Raw genomic sequence first — 22,199 nt, forward strand, 5'->3', positions numbered from 1 at the left:
CGGGGCTGTAGTCATTTAGTTCAGTTATCTTTTCCTTCTTGGGTACAGGAACAATGGTGGCCATCTTGAAGCATGTGGGGACAGCAGACTGGGATAGGGAGTGATTGAATATGTCCGTAAACACACCAGCCAGCTGGTCTGTGCATGTTGAGGGGGGGGGTGGTATGTTCCGTTCAGCCTCAGAGAATAACATCATAGCGCTTGATGGTTTTTGCGACTGCAAAGGTCTTGAAATGTTCCATATTGACTTACCTTCATGTCTTAACCTGTTGAGGACAGACGTTCCGCTAGCGGAACCCCTAGCTAACAGCCAATGGCATCGCACGGCGCGAAATACAAAACCAACTAAAATACCACAATTCAATTTTCTCAAAACAATCAACTATTTTACACCATTTTAAAGATAAGACTCTCGTTAATCTAACCACATTGTCCGATTTCAAAAAGGCTTTACAGCGAAAGCTAAACATTAGATTATGTTAGGAGAGTACATAGACACAAATAATCACACAGCCATTTTCCAAGCAAGCATATATGTCACATAAACCCAAACCACAGCTAAATGCAGCACTAACCTTTGATGATCTTCATCAGATGACACTCCTAGGACATTATGTTATACAATACATGCATGTTTTGTTCAATCAAGTTCATATTTATATCAAAAAACTGCTTTTTACATTAGTATGTGATGTTCAGAACTAGCATACCCACCGAAAACTTCCGGTGAATTTACTAAATTACTCATGATAAACGTTGACAAAATGCATTACAATTATTTTAAGAATTATAGATACAGAACTCCTTTATGCAATCGCTATGTCCGATTTTAAAATAGCTTTTCGGCGAAAGCACATTTTGCAATATTCTGAGTACATAGCTCGGCCATCACGGCTAGCTATTTTGACATCCGCCAACTTCGGGGTCACCTCAACTCAGAATTACTATTAGAAAGATTGGATTACCTTTGCTGTTCTTCATCAGAATGCACTCCCAGGACTTCTACTTCAACAACAAATGTTGTTTTGGTTACAAATAATCCATAGTTATATCCAAATACCTCCATTTTGTTTGTGCGTTCAGGTCACTATCCGAAGGGTAACGCGCATTTCGTGACAAAAAAATTCAAAATATTCCATTACTGTACTTAGAAGCATGTCATACGCTGTTTAAAATCAATTTTTATGCTATTTTTCTCGTAAAATAGCGATAATATTCCAACCAGGCAACGTTGTATTCATCTCCAGTCTCACTGTCCCCAGGCTGACCACTTACAAACTCTGCTCCTATACTTTGCCCAGAGACCGCAGACACCCCATTCCACTTTCTGGCAGCTTTAGAGAGCCAATGGAAGCCTTAGAAAGTGTCACGTTATAGCACAGATGCTGTAATTTTTGATAGAGATGTGACAGAAGGACAACAAATTGTCAGACAGGGCACTTCCTGCATGGAATCTTCTCAGGTTTTGGCCTGCCGTATCAGTTCTGTTATACTCAGACACCATTCAAACAGTTTTAGAAACTTTAGCGTGTTTTCTATCCAAATCTACTAATTATATGCATATTCTAGTTTCTGGGCAGGAGTAGTAACCAGATTAAATCGGGTACGTTTTTTTATCCGGCCGTGAAAATACTGCCCCCCCTTGGTTTAAATAATGCAAAAACAAAGTGTTGGAGAAGAAAGTAAAAGTGCAATATGTGCCATGTAAAAAAGCTAACGTTTAAGTTCCTTTCTCAGAACATGAGAACATATGAAAGCTGGTGGTTCCTTTTAACATGAGTCTTCAATATTCCCAGGTAAGAAGTTTTAGGTTGTAGTTATTATAGGACTATTTCTCTCTACACGATTTGTATTTCATATACCTTTGACTATTGGATGTTCTTATAGGCACTTTAGTATTGCCAGTGTAACAGTATAGCTTCCGTCCCTCTCCTCGCTCCTACCTGGGCTCGAAGCAGGAACACATCGACAACAGCCACCCTCGAAGCAGCGTTACCCACGTAGAGCAAGGGGGAAAACTACTCCCAAGTCTCAGAGCGAGTGACGTTTGAAACGCTATTAGCGCGCACCCGGCTAACTAGCTAGCCATTTCACATTGGTTACACCAGCCTAATCTTGGGAGTTGACAGGCTTGAAGTCATAAACAGCCGAATGCATTGCGAAGGACTGCTGGCAAAACGCACGAAAGTGCTGTTTGAATGAATGCTTACGGGCCTGCTGCTGCCTACCATCGCTCAGTCAGACTGCTCTATCAAATCATAGACTTAATTATAACATAACACACAGAAATACGAGCCTTTGGTCATTAATATGGTCGAATCCGGAAACTATCATCTCGAAAACAAAACATTTTCCTGTCAGTGAAATAAGGAACCGTTCTGTATTTTATCTAACCGGTGGCATCCCTAAGTCTAAATATTCCTGTTACATTGCACAACCTTCAATGTTATGTCATAATTACGTAAAATTCTGCCAAATTAGTTCACAACGAGCCAGGCGGCCCCCAAACTGTTGCATATACCCTGACTCTGCGTGCAATTTGTAAGTCGCTCTGGATAAGAGCGTCTGCTAAATGACTTAAATGTAAATGCAAAATGACACAATTTCACCTGGTTAATATTGCCTGCTAACCTGGATTTCTTTTAGCTAAATATTCAGGTTTAAAAATATATACTTCTGTGTATTGATTTTAAGAAAGGCATTGATGTTTATGGTTAGGTACAGTCGTGCAACGATTGTGCTTTTTTCGCAAATGCGCTTTTGTTAAATCATCCCCCGTTTGGCGAAGTCGGCTGTCGTTGTTAGGAAGAAATAGTCTTCACAGTTCGCAATGAGCCAGGCGGCCCAAACTGCTGCATATACCCTGACTCTGTTTGCAAGAGAAGTGACACATTTTCCCTAGTTAAAAGAAATTCATGTTAGCAGGCAATATTAACTAAATATGCAGGTTTAAAAATACATACTTGTGTATTGATTTTAAGAAAGGCATTGACAGGCTAAGCAGGACAGGCTAGATAAACTAGTAATATCATCAACCATGTGTAGTTAACTAGTGATTATGATTGATTGAACTGTTTTTTATAAAATAAGTTTAATACTAGCTAGCAACTTACCTTGGCTTCTTACTGCATTCGTGTAACAGGCAGGCTCCTCGTGGAGTGCAATGTAAAGCAGGTGGTTAGAGCGTTGGACTAGTTAACCGTAAGGTTGCAAGATTGAATCCCCGAGCTGACAAGGTAAAAATCTGTCGTTCTGCCCCTGAACAAGGCAGTTAACCCACCGTTCCTAGGCCGACACTGAAAATAAGAATGTGTTCTTAACTGACTTGCCTAGTTAAATAAAGGTCTAAAAAAAATAATTATATATAAAAAAATAAAAAATAATGGCAATCGCCGTCCAAAAATACCGATTTGCGATTTATGAAAACTTGAAATCCGCCCTAATTAATCGGCCATTCCGATTAATCGGTCGACCTCTAGCAAGAACAGCTCAAATAAGCAAAGTGAAATAACAGTCCATCATTATTTTAAGACATGAAGGTCAGTTAATGCAGAACATTTCAAGAAATGTCAAAGTTTCTTCAAGTGCAGCTGCAAAAACCATCAAGCGCTATGATGAAACTGGCTCTCATGAGGAGCACCACAGGAAAGGAAGACCCAGAGTTACTTCTGCTGCAGAGGATAAGTTCATTAGAGTTACCAGCCTCAGAAATTGCAGCCCAAATAAATGCTTCACAGAGTTCAAGTAACAGACATCTCAACATCAACTGTTCAGAGGAGACTGTGTGAATCAGGTCTTCATGGTCGAATTGCTGCAAAGAAACCACCACAAAAGGATACCAATAATAAGAAGAGACTTGCTTGGGCCAAGAAACACGAGCAATGGACATTAGACCGGTGGAAATCTGTCCTTTGGTCTGATGAGTCCAAATTTGAGATTTTTGGTTCCAACCACCGTGTCTTTGTGAGCATGGAGGAGGAGGGGTGATTTTGTGGGGGTGCTTTGCTGGTGACACTGTCGGTGACTTATTTAGAATTCAAGGCAAACTTAACCAGCATGGCTACCACAGCATTCTGCAGCGATACGCCATCCCATCTGGTTGGCGCTTAGTGGGACTATCATTTGTTTTTCAACAGGACAATGACCCAACACACCTCCGGCTATTTAAGGGCTATTTTACCAAGAAGGAGAGTGATGGTGTGCTGCATCAGATGACTTGGCCTCCACAATCACCTGACCTCAACCCAATTGAGATGGTTTGGGATGAGTTGGACCGCAGAGTGAAGGAAAAGCAGCCAACAAGTGCTCAGTATTTGTGGGAACTGTTGGAAAAGCATTCCAGGTGAAGCTGGTTGAGTTAATGCCAATTTTGTGCAAAGCAAAGGGTGGCTACTTTGAATAATCTAAAATGTATTTGTTTAACACTTTTTGGTTATTAAATGTTTCCATATGTGTTATTTAATAGTTTTGATGTCTTCACTATTATTCTACAATGTAGAAAATAGTAAAAATAAAAACCCTTGAATGAGTAGGTTTGTCCAAACTTTTGACTGGTACTATATACATTTACAAAAGAATATATGGGGGATTGGAAATGATGCAAACAATTACATTGATGGAAGCTACAATCTATCTGCAATATTAAAGCTGAACTACATGTGCCAAGTTTACGCAATAGTAGACTTCTGGTCTCCAGAAGTATAGTTAAACACACACACACACACACACACACACACACACACACACACACACACACACACACACACACACACACACACACACACACACACACACACACACACACACACACATAGTAGACTTCTGGTCTCCAGAAGTATAGTTAAACATGTCCACACACACACAATAGTAAAATAACAACGTTTTGAACAATTGGGGACATTTTGTTAGTCCCCACAAGGTCAAATGCTATCTCTAGGGGGTTTATGGTTAAGGTTTGAATTAGTGTTAAGTTTAGGGGCTAGGGTTAGTTTTTGGGTTAAGGTTAGGTTTTTGGGTTAGGATTAGGTTTAGGGGTTAGAGAAAAAAGGATTTTGAATGGGACTGAACTGTGTCCCCACAAGCTTAGTTATAGAAGACTGTGTGTGTGTGGGCTTATAACTCCTATCCTGACAGCTAAACTGCATGCAGATTTGGCATTTCAATATATTGTTATCCGGTATAGTAGACTTTTGGGAATGTATGTGATCTGCAAATACTTCAAAACAAAGCAGTAAACTGGATGATTTAAGAGGAGGAAATTTGCATCAGTAGGCTTAGTCTGATGTTTTTGGAAATGTATTGAAATGTGGACCATTAAGGTAGCTAGCTTTAGTTTGGTTCCCTGGTGGTGCTCTTTGCTGCTATACACACACAACTCAACAGTCTTGCTATAAATTCAAAAGCCAGTGTGTAGCCACTACAGAAAATGGATAGCATAGCCTATAAATTAGTCAGATCAAAAGCATTTAAAAAAAGGAAAAGAATAAAGTTAAAGATTTAAAGATAGTCATTTGTAAATGTAATGATTTGAGTGCAGACAGACATTTAGTAGATCAGTTGTCTCCAAAGAAGTAAAACAATTGTTTTGTTCTCTCTCTATGGTTGTCTTTATTTCAATATATGAATACTATTATTCTGGGGGCTGAAGCTCAATGTTGAATTAAAATCTCCCTATTACTTTAATTGTTTTATTTAACTAGGTAAGACCCATTTGAGGTTAAAAACCTATTTTGCCAGGGTGACCTGGCAAGAAGGCAAAACAGGGAAATAGCAAGGTGTACAAAAAAAAAAAAAAGGCACACACACACAAGACAGTGTCACAAGTTACAGATACATTTGAAGATTAAAAACAACTGCAGCTATCAAAAACAGTGTTGTCGATCAGTCTTAAAAACAGGCAAGGACACTAACTCTCCTAACTGTAATATCTTTTGAGCTTGATCCAGGATGAAGGGGCATTATGGGAGAAAGATTGTTTCCCCATCTCAGTTCTAGTTTTAGGAATGGACAAGGAGAGCAGAGACTGTGAACGAAGATTATGTTGACTGATCTGGTCAGTAAAGAACAGAGTTACCCTATCAATGTTTATACACAAAAGTTTACCAGTGCACTAGCCTCCTGGTGTAGACTGCGGTCCATTGCCCCATGGCATACAAATCACAGTGATGGGTTCGTGATCTAGCATTTGTGATAAATCTTAAAGCACCGTGATACTGTGTCCAGAGTTTAAATTACTTGCTGAGGTCTGCATATAGACAATATTACCATAATCCAGCACCGATAAAATAAGTGCCTTGAACAAGATCCTTTCTGACTGACATTGAAAAGCAAGATTTATTATCATATCTAAGACAGTATGACACCAATTGCAAATCAACTTGGAAGTACACAGCACACTCCCCGCCTCTCATCATGAGCCGCCCGGCCATTACCGAGAACCAAAAACCAGGTTTTTAACATGGTCGTTAGCAATTTAGTTTTCAGAGTATTTTCTGCGCCGACCTAGCTGAAATTCTAGATGTTTCGGAGGACGCATGTCTCGACCTTTGCTTCTCCCGAGCCCGTTGGGGAGTTGCAGCGATGAGACAAGATCGTAAGTAGCAATTAGATGTCACGAAACTGGGGAGAAAAATGGGTTAAAATTCACATGTAAAAAAAGTGACCATTGAACTTAACAATTTTAGGATTGACAGTTTTTATGAAATGTATAATTTATAGCTCTCCTGTGCTCTTTTCTATCCATTAAGAACCTATGATGTGCTACCTTTTTGGAGCATTTCGGACAATGCTTACATCTTTTCAGCCGAATCTCAGAGTTCTAAAACTGGACCAAAGTACTTGGGTTGCGCAGCAACAGCGCTAGTAGCTAGCTAACATGGCTAACAGCGCTAGTAGCTAGGTTTTTCACATGGCTGAAATCATCTAAACGGTTGGCCTTGACACTTGTGTGTAATCAGAGCACAAACAAATAAGCGCAAATAAGATAGCGAAAATCCTTGGCTGCTATATTGCCAGTTAGTTAGCCAACTAACATTCGCCAGTAACGCTAGCTAGTTAGCTACAAGCCAACAAGGCTGTAACATTAGCTTTATGGACAGATCGTGCACCAGTACAGCACACTGTTGACAATATATCCCATATTCTTCCTCAAAGCACAGCTGGCTAGCTAGCTAAGTAAAGTTCATAGTCAACACCAAAGTTTGGGAAACTTCCACACTGCTAATGTATAATACATGCAATGGGCATTGCTCAACTTTAGCTAATGTTAATTCATACATTAATCAGTCATGCTTGCTTGGCAAGGTAGCAAGCTAACGTTACAGCCCTTACCTTATGCATTGATTCAGTAGGTTCCCCCTGTCAATGCGATTTTCTTCTTGTCATTTTAATCCACATTTCTACTGACTGATTAACACAGTGTGAAGTTACTTTTCAATGTAAACCCGAAAACCTGAAGTCGCCATCCAAGTAAAATGTAGCCGTGGGATGCGGGTGCACCCAGGTTAAATAACACTAACATTACTTGCTTGCGTGACCTTTGCACAATCAAAAGACAATGCCATGCTTGCTAACTTGGTTAGCTATGATATATATATATATTTTTTACTCAGCAATAGAAATAAACGTTCAATCAGTACTGAGTGAATGAACAACAAAAACATAGTGCAACAAAAACTTCCTGTCATCACCAGACTGTCCATTTAAATAGTCTCGAGATATGCGTACATGACAGGGTTCGTAGCGTAACGGTTAATGTAACTGATCATTTTGTTTTATGTATAGTTTTGAGTCCCCCCCTCCCCTCCCAATCGTGACATACACACTGGCATGCTCACGCAGGCATGGTGTGTGCTTATTTTCAATTATTTGGTGGCTCTTGAAAGAGCGTCGTTGAGTGGCAATAAGGAGTGTGGTGTGTGTACTACTGCATGCTTCTTGCTACTATGGAGGAGAGAACAGTGGAGACTGGAGAGACCAAATCTCAATGAATACGTTGTTGCCCACATCCGCCAGATGTACCCAACCCCTACGCTACATCCCAGGGACACACTGCTTAAAGGCAGGGTGGCGGATTGTGTTCCCTGAAATGTATACACAAGCTGATTGACGGAGCTCCGGGCCCCCTCTATGCACGTGTTTATCTTCTGGTCCCACTGGAACATCCAGCTCCTCCGCTGCGCGATATCAGAGAAGACCACTGTTGTCCCAGGAAACATTTGGATGACCACCTCTAAATCCTCGCATCTGACGCACCAGTGCCGTCCCCTTGGCGTATCCCAAGTTGTATTCACCGAGGTGGATGACTAGGATGTCAGGGGGAGAAGTAGCACAGGCCCTCTGCTGGTTTAAAACTCCGAGCCACCAAATGTGACCGACAGTAATGTATGTAAATAGTTAATGGGTAGGCTACATGTTGATTATTTGTGTATTTTCCAGGAGGTTGCTCAATTGTCTTGTTAAAAGAGATCAGGGAAATGTGTTCTAGTTTACTCCATATTGGCTTAAATAGGTTTCTGGATGTTCACTTCCCTGTGGAAAATCAGCTGATGATATAAAGAAAATACTAATAACTATATTATTTCTGTTGCCATTTGTCATTATTGAGTAGTTTTACTTTATTTGTATTGCTGTGTTAGGCTGTATTAAAGTTGGCACAGTTGGTGTAATTGGTGAGTCAAAAACCCTATTGCAGCTGAAATAGACATTATTTAACATTAATCTTTAAGCAAAAGGGAAGCCATTTATATCAGGGAATAATCAAAAACCATAGAAAATAAAAACAAAAAACTACATTTTATGTGAGATATAGGCATTGGTCTGAAGCCAGAAAGAAAGGAAATTTACAGGAGCAGCACCACTACCTACTCCACCCATGCTCTAGCAAGGTTTTCCAGCACACAGCTTTGACCTACTAAAGTAGCTATGTTGGTTTATTGTACTTAAAATGTGTAGGCAGGTTGCTTAGGATTCAAACCTTCTCAAACAGCCTAATTCATACTCTTCAGAGGGATAATGGACTTTAGAGTGTCCTGCTATTAAAATAATGTATATACAGTGCGTTCAGAAAGTATTCAGACCCCTTCCCTTTTTCCACATTTTGTTTGCCGTTAGACTTATTCTAAAATTTATTAAATTACTTTTTTCCTCACAAAGCGAAAACCGTTTTTTAGAAATTTTTGCAAATTTATTACAAATAAAAAAACACACCTTATTTACATAAGTATACAGATCCTTTGCTATGAGACTCGAAATTGAGCTCAGGTGCATCCTGTTTCCATTGATCATCCTTGAGATGTTTCTACAACTTGATTGGATTCCACCTGTGGTAAATTAAATTGATTGGACATGATTTGGAAAGGCACACACCTGTCTATATAAGCTACCACAGTTGACTGTGCATGTCAGAGCAAAAACCAAGCCATGAGGTTGAAGGAATTGTCCGTAGACCTCTGAGAAAGGATTGTGTCGAGGCATAGATCTTGGAAAGGGTACCAAAAAAATTCTGCAGCATTGAAGGTCCCCAAGAACACAGTGGCCTCCATCATTCTTAAATTGAAGAAGTTTAGAAGAACCAAGACTCTTCCTAGAGCTGGCCACCCGGCCAAACTGAGCATTCGGGGTAGAAGGGCCTTGGTCAGGGAGGTGACCAAGAACCCAATGGTCACTCTGACAGAGCTCCAGAGTTCCTCTGTGGAGATGGGAGAACCTTCCAGAAGGACAACCATCTCTGCAGCACAACACCAATCAGGCCTCTATGGTAGAGTGGCCAGATGGAAGCCACAGCCCGCTTGGAGTTTGCCAAAAGGCACCTAAAGGACTCAGACCATGAGATTCTCTGGTCTGATGAAACCAAGATTTAACTCTTTGGCCTGAATGCCAAGTGTCACGTCTGGAGGAAACCAGTCACCATCCCTACGGTGAAGCATTGTGGTGGCAGCATCATGCTGTGGGGATGTTTTTTAGCAGCAGGGACTGGGAGACTAATCAGGATAGAGGCAAAGATGAACGGAGCAAAGTACAGAGAGATCCTTGATGAAAACCTGCCCCAGGGAGAGACTACCCAAATACAGGTGTGCAAAGCTTGTAGTCTTACCCAAGAAGACACAAGGCTGTAATCACTGCCAAAGGTGCTTCAACAAAGTACTGTGTATTTCAAACACAGATTTAATCACGAAGACCAGCGAGGTTTTCCAATGCCTCGCAAAGAAGGGCACCTATTGGTAGATGGGTTTTAAATAAATAAAAGCATACATTGAACAGCCCTTTGAGCATGGTAAAGTTCTTATTTCAATATCAATACACCCAGTCACTACAAAGATAGTCACCCTTCCTAACTCACTTGCTAGCCCTTACACAGCCTGGAGGTGTGTTTTTGGTCATTGTCCTGTTGAAAAACAAATGATAGTCCCACTAAGCCCACTTTAGTAGTAGTTTCTTTGCAGCAATTCGACCATGAAGGCCTGATTCACGCAGTCTCCTCTGAACAGTTGATGTTGAGATGCGTCTGTTACCTGAACTCTGTGAAGCATTTATTTGGGCTGCAATTTCTGAGGCTGGTAAATCTGATGAACTTATCCTCTGCAGCAGAGGTAACTCTGTGTCTTCCTTTCCTGTGGCGGTCCTCATGAGACCCAGTTTCATCATTGTGCTTGATGGGTTTTGCTACTGCGCTTGAAGAAACTTTAAAAGTTCTTAATGTTTCGCATTGACTGACCTTCATGTCTTTAAGTAATGGACTGTTGTTTGTCTTTGCTTATTTGAGCTGTTCATCCCATAATATGGACTTAGCCCTATTTGGTAAAAGACCATCTTCTGTATACCACCCCTACCTTGTCACAACACAACTGATTGGCTCAAACGCATTAAGAAGGAAAGACATTCCACAAATTAACAAGGCACACCTGTTAATTGAAATGCAGTCCAGGTGACTACCTCATGAAGCTGGTTGAGAGAATGCCAAGAGTGTGCAAATCTGTCATCAATGCAAAGGGTGGCTACTTTTTTGATTACTACATGATTCCATATGTGTTATTTCATAGTTTTGATGTCTTCACTAATAGAACAGGAGAGGGGAAAAGGGGAAAACTGTATTAGTTGCTGTAGATGGGAGAGAAGGGGAATGATTTGACTTGAGAGAAGATGTTGAGTCAGAGTTGTAGTGAAAGTCTCCCTCTCCCCGCAGCAGTGTGTTTAATGGCTGGTCACTGGGCAGATTTATAGACCTTAAATAAACTGGGGATTTATTAAGATAGACCTCCTCCCTCCCAACAACATCAATCTCGACTAGGAGCTAGGCCTGTACAGACGTATCAGAAACATGTCTCTTTCTACCAGACCATTTTCTGTCCATGGGCGTGGCACGGACAGATAAGCATTGACAGAATGATGCATGCTGAGTAATGTGAGGTAGAGAGGATATCACGCCTACATTTAATATACTCTCACCAGCTAGTTAATTAGGTACACCCATCTACTATAATACCGTGTCGGACCCCTCTTTGATTCCAGAACAGTCTGCATTCTTCGGGGCGTGGATTCTACAAGTCAGAAACATTCCACTGGGATGTTGGTCCATGCTGACGCAATGGCACCACCATCCAGCCTGTACCGTTGACACCAGGTAGGATGGGTCCAAGGACTCATGCTGCTTACGCCATATCGTGACTCTGCCATCGGCATGACACAACAGGAACTCCTCAATTGTCCAGTGTTGGTGATCGTGTGCCCACTGGAGACACTTCTTCTTAGCTGGTAGGAGTGGAACCCGGTGTGGTTGTCTGCTGCGATAAGTTGTGCGTTCCGAGATGCCGTTCTGTACACCACTGTTGTACTGCACCGTTATTTACATTTTAGTCATTTAGCAGACGCTCTTATTCAGAGCTACTTACAGTAGTGAGAGCATACATTTCCATACTGGACCCCTTGGGAATCGAACCCACAACCCTGGCATTGCAAGTGCCATGCACTACCAACTGAGCCACACGGGACTGTCTGTTTGTGGCCTGCCTGTTAGCTTGCACAATTCTTGTCATTCTCTTTCGACCTCTCTCATCAACGAGTTGTTTTCATCCACAGGACTGCCGCTGATTGGATGTTTTTTGTTTGTCGCTCCATTCTGGGGAAACCCTAGACACTGTCGTGCGTGAAAAGCTCAGGAGGGTGGCCGTTTCTATAATACTGGATCTGGCGTGTCTGGCACCGACGATCATGCCACGCTCCAAGTTAGGTCACTTGTTCTGCCCATTCTAACGTTCAACCAAACAGTAACTGGATGCCTTTCTGCCTGCTTTATATAGCAAGCCATGGTCATGTGACTCACTGTCTGAAGGAGCAATCCATTTTCGTCAACTGGGTGATGTACATAATAAACTGTCCGGTATAATAATACACTAATAATATAGTAGTATGTATATCCATGGGATATCACTTTAATAAAGTAGAATTTCTGACTTTTTTAGAGTACGAAAAAGTTATATCTTAGATTGCTCCACTAGAATTTGGCAAGGATCAGCAAAGGAATAATGTTTTTCCAGGGCTGTGCAATCTAATGGAAAGACCAATACCATTGAAAGTGTCACGAAAAGAGCCGTGTTGAATAGACCAAACTGCAGCGGGAATATGGATACTCATATTTTAATTTTTAAAAAAGGAGTAAAGCATCCACTGGGGAGAAAAAAACAATACACACGACAGGAACAGGCATACAAAAACGCAGTGCAAGAACAATCCCCCCCAAATGACAAACACACCCTAATATATGGGACTCTCAATCAAAGGCAAATAGACCACACCTGCCTTCAATTGAGAGTCCCCACCCTAATTAACTAAACATAGAACCAGACTACCTAGACTAAACATAGAATACATGAATCTCAAACAGTGCCCAAAAAACCCTGGAATACTTAAATCAAATGCCCTTACTACAAAAACACCACCCGAACCACATAAACCAAATACCCTCTGCCACGTCCTGACCAAACTACAATGACAATTAACCCTTATACTGGCCAGGACGTGACAGAAAGACTATAGTTGTGACAATTATAATTCCATGAGCCACACCAGTGTTTCTTATGCAACCCAGGTTTGTGGGCCGACCATGAAATCCAAGAAGGGTGATTCATTTCAATTAAAGTGGATGATGATGAATCATCTGTCATTATGTTATGTAACAGTGCATCCACAGTGTTTATGGATGTGTGTGTGACCTGTATGAGCGATGATGTTGATGAGCATATATTGCATGCTCAGAGTTGTCCTCTAGCATAAGGATATTCATCACCAGCCTGTTGTGTGTTCTTTACTGGAGAGACAACCACCAGCAGCATCCAACTCCTCATAGAGATGTATCTTATTATGATTCATAACTGTTGTTATAAGTCCAAATTAATTGGAAGACGGTAACTTCCGATATGCACACACATTTCAGTGGGTTTTTTTATTTAGATTTTTTACAATGTATCAGGACATTATCTCTGTGATCATTACAACCTGGCCACGAACTGAAATGCCATCACCAGAGCTGATGTGATTCCTTACTCTACATGTCAGAGAGCCATGTTTGTTGTGTGTAGCATATTTTTATCTGAACGTTCCAAAATGTTGTGTCCTGCTGAACGCGCCTCAGCTTTGCCTGCTGGGTGGGGTCTGATAAAATCAGTGTGCGAAACAAGAACATGCATAATAGGATAACATTGACCCCCATTATATATTCAGTTGAAATCACTTAAATGTCAGACTTTTAGACTTCTATTTATAATGATAAAGATAATGTTATTGATGAATTCCAAATCGCAGATCGGAAGGCTTTTAGGCTGACAAATAAAACACACTTTAACAATCAGAGAGAGAATCTTTTGCGTTTTACATAATATTACAAAGTACATTACAGTTAGTTCCGTGAGAGGATTTTGCATTTCCACATATTATAATTTAAGAGAGGGTTTTTGCTCAGAGATCAATAATACATGTTTTTTATAGTGCTTTTATCAGACCCAAAGTGACAAGCAAGAATGCATTTAAAGGAGAGAAAATAGAAATCTTTCTGGGATTCAGGAACTTGGAATATAAATATTATTTGATGCTTTTGATTAAGAATCAAAGTCCCTTAATGGGACGAAATCCTTACTGCACATTTCAAATGTTTCTCCTCCAACACTAGAGATGAGAAACACAATATCTATATAGAAAGAGATATGCTAGGCTGTCACGTAGAGTAGGCCAGAAGGCTCAACTGGAAAACCTAACCTCTATCAAAATAAAAAGATGGCGGAGCCGAAAAAGTTATTCTGTGCAAGGGTGTTTATTTACGTAGTGATTCCAGAACAAAAACAACAGTACTGCCATCAAACATATACCTTATGGGACAGCTAAAAACAATGCTGCCCCATCCACAGCTCAATCCAAAATGCCTCTCCATGAACTGAAAGAGAGGCTCCTTTTGTAGGGGTAGCCCCTCCCCTCAGAACAATTAACACTAATTAATTAAGCAATTACCTATTCAAACCTACATTTTCAAATTTAACTAAACATACTAAAGTATATACATTGCAACACGTTTTTTATGAAACAATATAACATTTACAAAATTACATCATTACTGACAGTGTCTTTCAATATGCCCATTTACATTAATTAGCCATTCGGGACAGGCACTACAAAGTCAACCCAATTCCCTTAGCTCGCGTCCTTATCCAGCATACCCGTAAACTACAGAGATGGAGAGAGGAACAGAACAAACAAACAACGCGCTCATCCATAACATCTAAGTATAATAAATATTGCTTATATTAAATATGAACACTTGTCTGTTTATTTCTTTATACCATAACTGGTTACTGACGTAAGTGTGAAATGTATGTACTAAGATAGAGAAGTTAACTTGTCTGTCGACCCACATTGTTAACTTATCTGATAATGGAGCAGGGAGGAGTGATGAATGTTTGCGTGCGTTAAAGTACCAAATTCTGCCCGCGGCGGACTTCTACATCACATAGGCCTTATATTTTTCATTTAGGTTTGCTCATGCCTGAGTGAGTAGAAGATTTGTTTGTTTCAAGAACCACTCAGTCATCCTGACCTGGTAAAACAATTCAACTAAGATGGAAATTCAAATAATAGAAATCTATGATTTCTCAATGACATTCAAGTTGGCCAAGGAACAGGAAAGCAATAATGTTTTGCACAAAAAAAAGACAACATTCTGAGAAATGTATTAAATTCTAGAGAGCTGGGAAGGAGCTGCAGGAGGTAAACAACCAGGCTGGCAGAATGAGGAGATATGAGTTTAATAAGACAAATCCAGTGTGTGTGCTTGTGTGTGCATGTGAGGCTGTGGAGGAGAGCATCAATAAAGCTTCAATGCAAGAAGCAATTACAATCAGCAGCAGTGTTTGGGTAAAAGCGAACCGAAGCAAAATGCCCAATTCTGAGGAGACCGAGGAGGATGACAATTTGTGACCATCAATCTTGGTCCACCGTCACAGTTATAGGGAAAATGAATGAACCGAAGTAATGAAAATTACATCCTTCCACAATTAGGTTGGTGGATAAAATTTATGGTTGCAATATTGTCACCTAGCTATCTTCCCCAGGGGAAAAACTGGTTGCTATTATGCCATTGCAACCCGATTTCAACCTATAAATGGGTTGCCATGATATACAACCAGATTTAAACTAATTCTGGTAACTGGTTGTAATGATGTCATTTCAAATGAAAAAGAAAGTCTCACACTCATCTCTCCTTGTTGTGGATGTCATTCAACAAGCTTTGCCCGCTGGGTTCCTTCTTTTATTTAACCCTAGTTTGGACTTCTGCTCTTGTGAATGGCAGATCTCTGTTCAGCTCTGCCTTGGGGGAAATCAAAGGACCACATTTTAAATTACATAGACAACATGTCAGTTTAAAGACAGCTTTATGACGAAGGGTTGGTGTGGAATGTCACAGCAGCAGAGTAGCTTAACCAGTAGGGAAGAGTATTAACTTCTGTGTGAGTGGATACATGAGCAATATCAGGCCTGTGATTGCATCCCAAATGGCACACTATTCCCTATATAGTGCACTGCATTTGACCAGGACCCACAGATCTATAGAGTATATGGTGCCATTTGGGACACGACCTGTGTAAGATACAGAGGACATTTGAGAGGATCAGTTTGAGGAAGGTGTGGCGCAGAATCACTAATCTTGATCATATAATGAGTAGTTGTTTGTGATGCAACATGATTTGTAGATCAGTAAATCTGCACAGTCTAACTGCAGGGTAGTCGATTGCAAAGACTCACACACTCTGCCACTGCCTTCTCTTGCCCTTGCCTGTACATCTTCAGGCCAGGATGACCCGACTCATGCTAATGCTAGTGCTTATCCCATGCTGGTCCAGGCAGGAACACTCAACATCTTCACTCTCGCCTCAGCGTCTTTGAACCCGGGCTTGGAGCACTAGCATATGCAGCGGGTAGGGTTTTTAGCGAGAGGAGTGGGCATTCAGATCTCAGGGTGGATGGTATTCGGGATATACAGTATGAGGGGTAGGGGGTGTTAGATTGAGTTGAGAGGGGCTTAGTGGTTTATTCTGTGTGTGTGTGTGTGCGTGCGCACGCGCTCCCACAGAGCTTCAGATGGTGTTTGTCAGGCAGTGATATATGGGCAGTGGGCGTGCTGGGTGGGAGGTGGTTGATAGGTACTGTGGTCTGGGTAGGGGGTGGTGGGTGGTAGAGGGGTATTGTGGTGTTTCACCCTGCTCTCTCTATACTGCTGTCAGCATGAATGAGAGAGAGCCAAAGGCCATGCTAGACAACAAAGCCACACAAACTGTACACAGGCAGAGAGAGAGAGAGAGAGAGAGAGAGAGAGTCCACTCCCAATGGCTCTGTTAGGCCAAATGAGGGAGGAGAGAGAAAGGAACTCCATTGTTGGGATCAAGCTCAGCTATCACACTGACGTTGTCATACAAAATACTCTATGTCTCATTTGGTTTTAGTCCAACAGATTGATATGGTGTAAGTTAAACCTCCCAGCGAATGCAGTCCTCATTTGTATCTCCCGTTGCTTTGTAACAGCATTCAGGGCAAAGACATGGAGACATTACTAGTGTCACACATCAAAGCATATAATATGGCTAATGAGCCTCTGAAGACATCATGAATACTCGACAGCATCAAACTACTCTGTGGTATGTTATGTATGAGTGGACCCATCTGTGGATGGCAAGTTTTAGAAGATGGAATACACTGTTGTCATTGCCATGGATACAAGGAAGTCGTGTGTCGTCCATGCCCATTAATCTATCAAAGAGAATCAAAATTATACTGCTTGATTTGCCTTTAGGGTTCTTCTACACATTCGAATGAGTTGGGTTTGGGTGCAGTATTACTAGTGTGGCTGCATTTTATATTATGATATACATAAACTGTACTTAAATGACCATGGCAGTTGTTTTGTCTAAGTTTTTCAGAGATCACTGAGCACACTGGATTTGGTCGGTGTTAGCTTGAGTGACTTATGAGGCAGGAGAAGGCTTTGTTAGCATAGCGTTCCCATGAGAAAGTAAGGCTTGAGCCAGAGGCGAGTTATGAACTTTCAGACAGCGTCATAGGAGTTCCTTCTTAGCCTGGCATATACTGACTGAGCAAGCATCTGTTCAAAAACACACAAGCACACACACTAACACAAACAGACCCCCTCTCTCAAACACCCACACACGCAAGCACACAGACACTTCTGCTGCTATGGTTTTAGCACACCCTCACTTGCAGACCTGGTTCTGACAACCTCTGGGAATATAGCAGGAGGTGATGTGTGTGTGTTACTCTGTCTGTGTACAGTGCAAGCTAAAGATAAAAGTGCAACACTAACTCCTTAATACCTCAGGCCACAATGTTTCATTGTCCACAACACTGTTGTCCTGACTCTTCTGCACACAGCAAGGCATGTCTTGACTTTTCTGTACACAGCCTTGCACCGGTTCCTCCCTTGAGGTGATATGAAATAATAAAGCAAACCAACAAAGCAGAAAGCAACAACAAAGAGTTAGATGCAATATGTTTTCTTGCATACTGTACGTCCAGTGTTGTTGTCTATATTTGTATCTAATTAATAAATCAGGTCGTGAGTGTGTGCGTGTGTGTGTGTGTGTGTGTGTGTGTGTGTGTGTGTGTGTGTGTGTGTGTGTGTGTGTGTGTGTGTGTGTGTAAATGTACTTCTTTGAGTAAGAACGAGGCCTGGGCAATACTTTCCATGTATCTTGCTCAACGTTTAAGGACTTCGGGGCCCAGCGGGGCATCAGCTAGCAGGGTCAATTAGAGCTGCCAAAGCATGGTACACGCTGAGGCAGGTCGTGTTGATGGGAGTCAGACTGGGATATGTACAGGTCGCAGTTGCCAGGGCAAGCTTCGCTAGGCTTGTGCTGCTTTCGCTCTCCCTTGGTCGGTACACTTGATGACATCGTTTTGACCGGATGGATGAAAGTGGATGGAATTACCGGGGGGAAGGCTAGCTAGCTAGCTACTCCATGCACTGCTAACTTGAAGGAGTAGTCAGGCGAGACACATGGCAATGATAGCTGGTAGCCAGGTATGCAGAAACAGAAAGCTTTATTTACCAGGGGACTGGGAAATAAAGGCAGTCTCTATTTTCAGGATAGTGAAAGTAGTGCAAACAGGGATGCTAGCTAATTAGCTGGCTATCACCACCTGAGTGACGATAACTAGCTAGCCAAGTGCTTGTTAATACCAAGTGCTGACTCGTGTGTAAACAAAGCAACTCGAGGTGAAAAGCACTGCTAGGTGTATCTTTTACATGGGAATGTAAAGGATGATGCTTCAATGGTGGGGTAACAGACTTGAAGAAACAGCACGAGTTTGCCAAGCAAACCAAATGGGGCTTAGCTCAGAGGTTGCTCGCGAAAAACCATGTGTGCCACTGATAAACAACTAGCTAAGATACTCAACCGTTCAGCTAGTTGACTTTAAATGGTAGGGACCGACGGAGAGGTAGTGACTACGATTAGAATTAGCTAAAACTAGTGGTAACCTGCTCTTAGCTTGATGCTAAAGCAGTGGAGCTAGCAAGCCAACAGCACTAAGTGCGTGCAGGGTACGCTACAGGTACTGTAGCTAGCTGATGACAAACAGGGTTGCTAACTGAGGTAACTTCACTCTGTAAAATAAAGCCAAAGTTAGCAGAATTAGGAGAAATACAGGTGTGCCAAACTTGTAGCGGTCTTACCCAAGAAGACTCAAGGCTGTAATCGCTGCCAAAGGTGCTTCAACAAGGTACTGAGTAAAGGGTCTGAATAATTAAGTAAATATGATTATTTTATTTAAAAAAAAAAAATTTACCCCCTTTTTCGTGGTATCCAATTGGTAGTTACAGTCTTGTCTCATCTCTACAACTCCCATACGGACTCGAGAGAGGCGAAGGTCGAGAGCCGCGCGTCCTCCGAAACACAACCCAGCCAAGCCGCACTGCTTCTTGACACAATGCCCACTTAAACCAGAGGCCAGCCGCAACGTGTCGGAGGAAACACAGTAGACCTGGCGACCGTGTCAGGGTGCACTGCACCCGGCCCGCCATAGGAATCGTTAGTGCGCAATGGGACAAGGACATCCCTGCCGGCCAAACCCTCCCCTAACCCAGACAATTGTGCGCTGCCCCATGGGTCTCCCGGCTGCGACAGAGTCTGGACTTGAACCCAGAATATCTAGTGGCACAGCTAGCACTGCGATTTTGTTTTTTTAATAAATTGTTTTTATTTAACTAGGCAAGTCAGTTAAAAACAAATTCTTATTTACAATGATGGGGAACAGTGGGTTAACTGCCTTGTTCAGGGGCAGATTTTTACCTTGTCAGCTCGGGGATTCGATCCAGAAACCTTTCGGTGGCCCAACGCTCTAACCACTAGGCTACCTGCCGCCCCAAAGCAATGCAGTGCCTTAGACCACTCTGCCACTCGGGAGGCGTAAATGTGATATTTCATAAATGTTATTACTTTTTAAAAAATGTCTAAAGACCTGTTTTTGCTTTGTCATTATGGGGTATTGTGTGTAGATTGATGAGAAAATATTTTATCAATTTTAAACTAAGGCTGTAACAAAATGTGGAAAAAGTCAAGGGGTCTGAATACTTTCCCGAATATACTGTATATGCCATTTCATCTCTCTCTCCTTCCCTCGTTCACACACACACACACACACACACACACACACACACACACAAAACAATCAGCCTGCTCCCTCTTCACTCCATCCATAGTTTCCCTAATACAAAGCTATGTGTACTCTTACTCTTCTCAGGCACAGTTATAACCCTCATACTTGATACTCAATCTGAGCCAAGCGTGCCGTGCAGCTGGGCAGGGTATGACAGGGGTCAGAACATTAATAGAATATCGGTCAGGGTGACTAGGATTTGAAGTGGTGGGAGGACAATTTGTCTGCGTCCCATATGTGATCATATTTCCTATTTAGTGCACTATTTTGGAACATGGCCCATAGGACTCTGGTCAAAACTAGTGCACTATGTAGGGAATGGGGTGCTAAATGGGACTTAGCTTACATCACCAGTAATGTGACTACTATGTCATGAAGATTTGGTTGAATTATCCTATCTGTAAATACACCAGTGATCTTGATGAAACAGTTCCTCATCTCTCAAGAGACTATGTCACACCTCGGAAACAAATTCAATTAAGCCTTTACTGTGGTAATCTTATGCCGCTTGAAATGTGTCGTGCAATCATGGTTTAAATCAGTGGTGTGATACCGACCTGCGAGGGGGGTCCAATCCGGCCTGCGAATGGCTTGAGTAAAACATTATTTGTATTTATTTATGGGGGAGCTTTCTTGACTGTGTCCAGCTTGTTAATAATCACTGAAATGAAAACTAGACAGTCAAGGAGCATAGAACATTCCAGAAACAATTATTTGCTAATTTTGAGGGTGAGGAAATATAAGACATTTTCAGTGCTGCTCTCCGGACTTAGAGTGAAGACCGAATGCGGCTCCCAGGGAAAAATGTGTTTGATACCCCTGGTTTAAATAACACAATCTGTGGGACAACATTTTCTTTGTGAGGTACTCTATCAACATAAATACACCTAAATATTTCTCTCTCATCAAAATGTCACCCAGAATAAGCTAAAATGTCTGCTTTGTGTTTTGGTTAATGGTCTACTAAAGAATGAATGAGTTTCAGTAGAGAAAAATTCACTGGCGCTAGAAACGAGAGAAGCCATTTATATTTCATGATTTCCTTTGAGGGACTCAGCAAAAGGCATTATTTGCTGTGTTTTCTGTAAAATGGGTTTAAATTAGTGATGAGGGGGGTGTGCAGCACTGTACCTCCACTTTCATGCCTTAAGCGCCATTGCTGTATGCTTACCTACTTTAGGTACTTACCTGCGTGATAGTCGTACCTGTCAGAGAGGCTCATCGAACAAAGCTGAATTTGGTGCAGAACGTAGTTCACTATACACACATTTACATGGTTTTTCACTTACCTAGACAGACTGTTTTAAAGTGCATATTCAGGTTATTTGGTTCATTTCAGCAACCTCTGGTTAGGTTAGACGACCCAGCCAACTCACAGCATAGGCTACATAACACAGGATTGAGTTCATGGTATCAGAGTTCTGTCCTCAGGCAAGTTATCGTAGAGTACGTGCAAACAAAAACAAGTTTAATTTAACTAATCAAGAGTCTTGTCTCTCTACAGATTGTGTTCAGAAAAATCAGCGATGTGAAACGGGAGGAAGAGGAGCGCCTGAGACGAAAGAATGAAGCACCCCTCAATCTCCCGCCGGACCACCCCGTGCGTCGGCTCTTCCAGCGGTTCCGTCAGCAGAAGGAGGCCCGTATACATCAGGAGCGGGCCAACCCATCCGATGACATGGAGAGAGGTCAAACCGTGAATGTCGAGCCCACTCCCATCCATGAAATCATCGCCACCACCAGCATTGTCACTGTTACCGAAAGCCCAGCCACACCCATTTTGGCCTCCACAATCTCCAGCCCGTCAGACAAAGCCAAGCTCCAGGCCCCGTCTCTCCGAGTGTTCGAGCCGGCCAAGGTCAAAGGCTGGGGACGCTTCAAGGACTCCATGACCAAGGAGTCCAACTGGAACAAGGTATGAAACCTAAAATATTTAGGCCAGGATTCACAGTTTGTCGAGAACGTGCCTCGGTTGAATCCAGCCATCT

General features: G+C 41.9%; 1 protein-coding gene across 1 annotated transcript in view; it reads left to right on the forward strand.

Moving 5' to 3' along the window:
• LOC106608528 (potassium voltage-gated channel subfamily H member 1) overlaps positions 1-22,199 on the forward strand; it is a 78,320-nt gene that overhangs the window by 53,438 nt on the left and 2,683 nt on the right. Inside the window, exon 13 of the mRNA XM_014206488.2 lies at positions 21,716-22,126. Coding sequence (XP_014061963.1) covers positions 21,716-22,126 — 411 coding nt within the window. The remainder of the gene's footprint in view (positions 1-21,715; positions 22,127-22,199) is intronic.

Source organism: Salmo salar, chromosome ssa01, assembly GCF_905237065.1.
Source record: "Salmo salar chromosome ssa01, Ssal_v3.1, whole genome shotgun sequence".
Taxonomy (NCBI): Eukaryota; Metazoa; Chordata; class Actinopteri; order Salmoniformes; family Salmonidae; genus Salmo; species Salmo salar.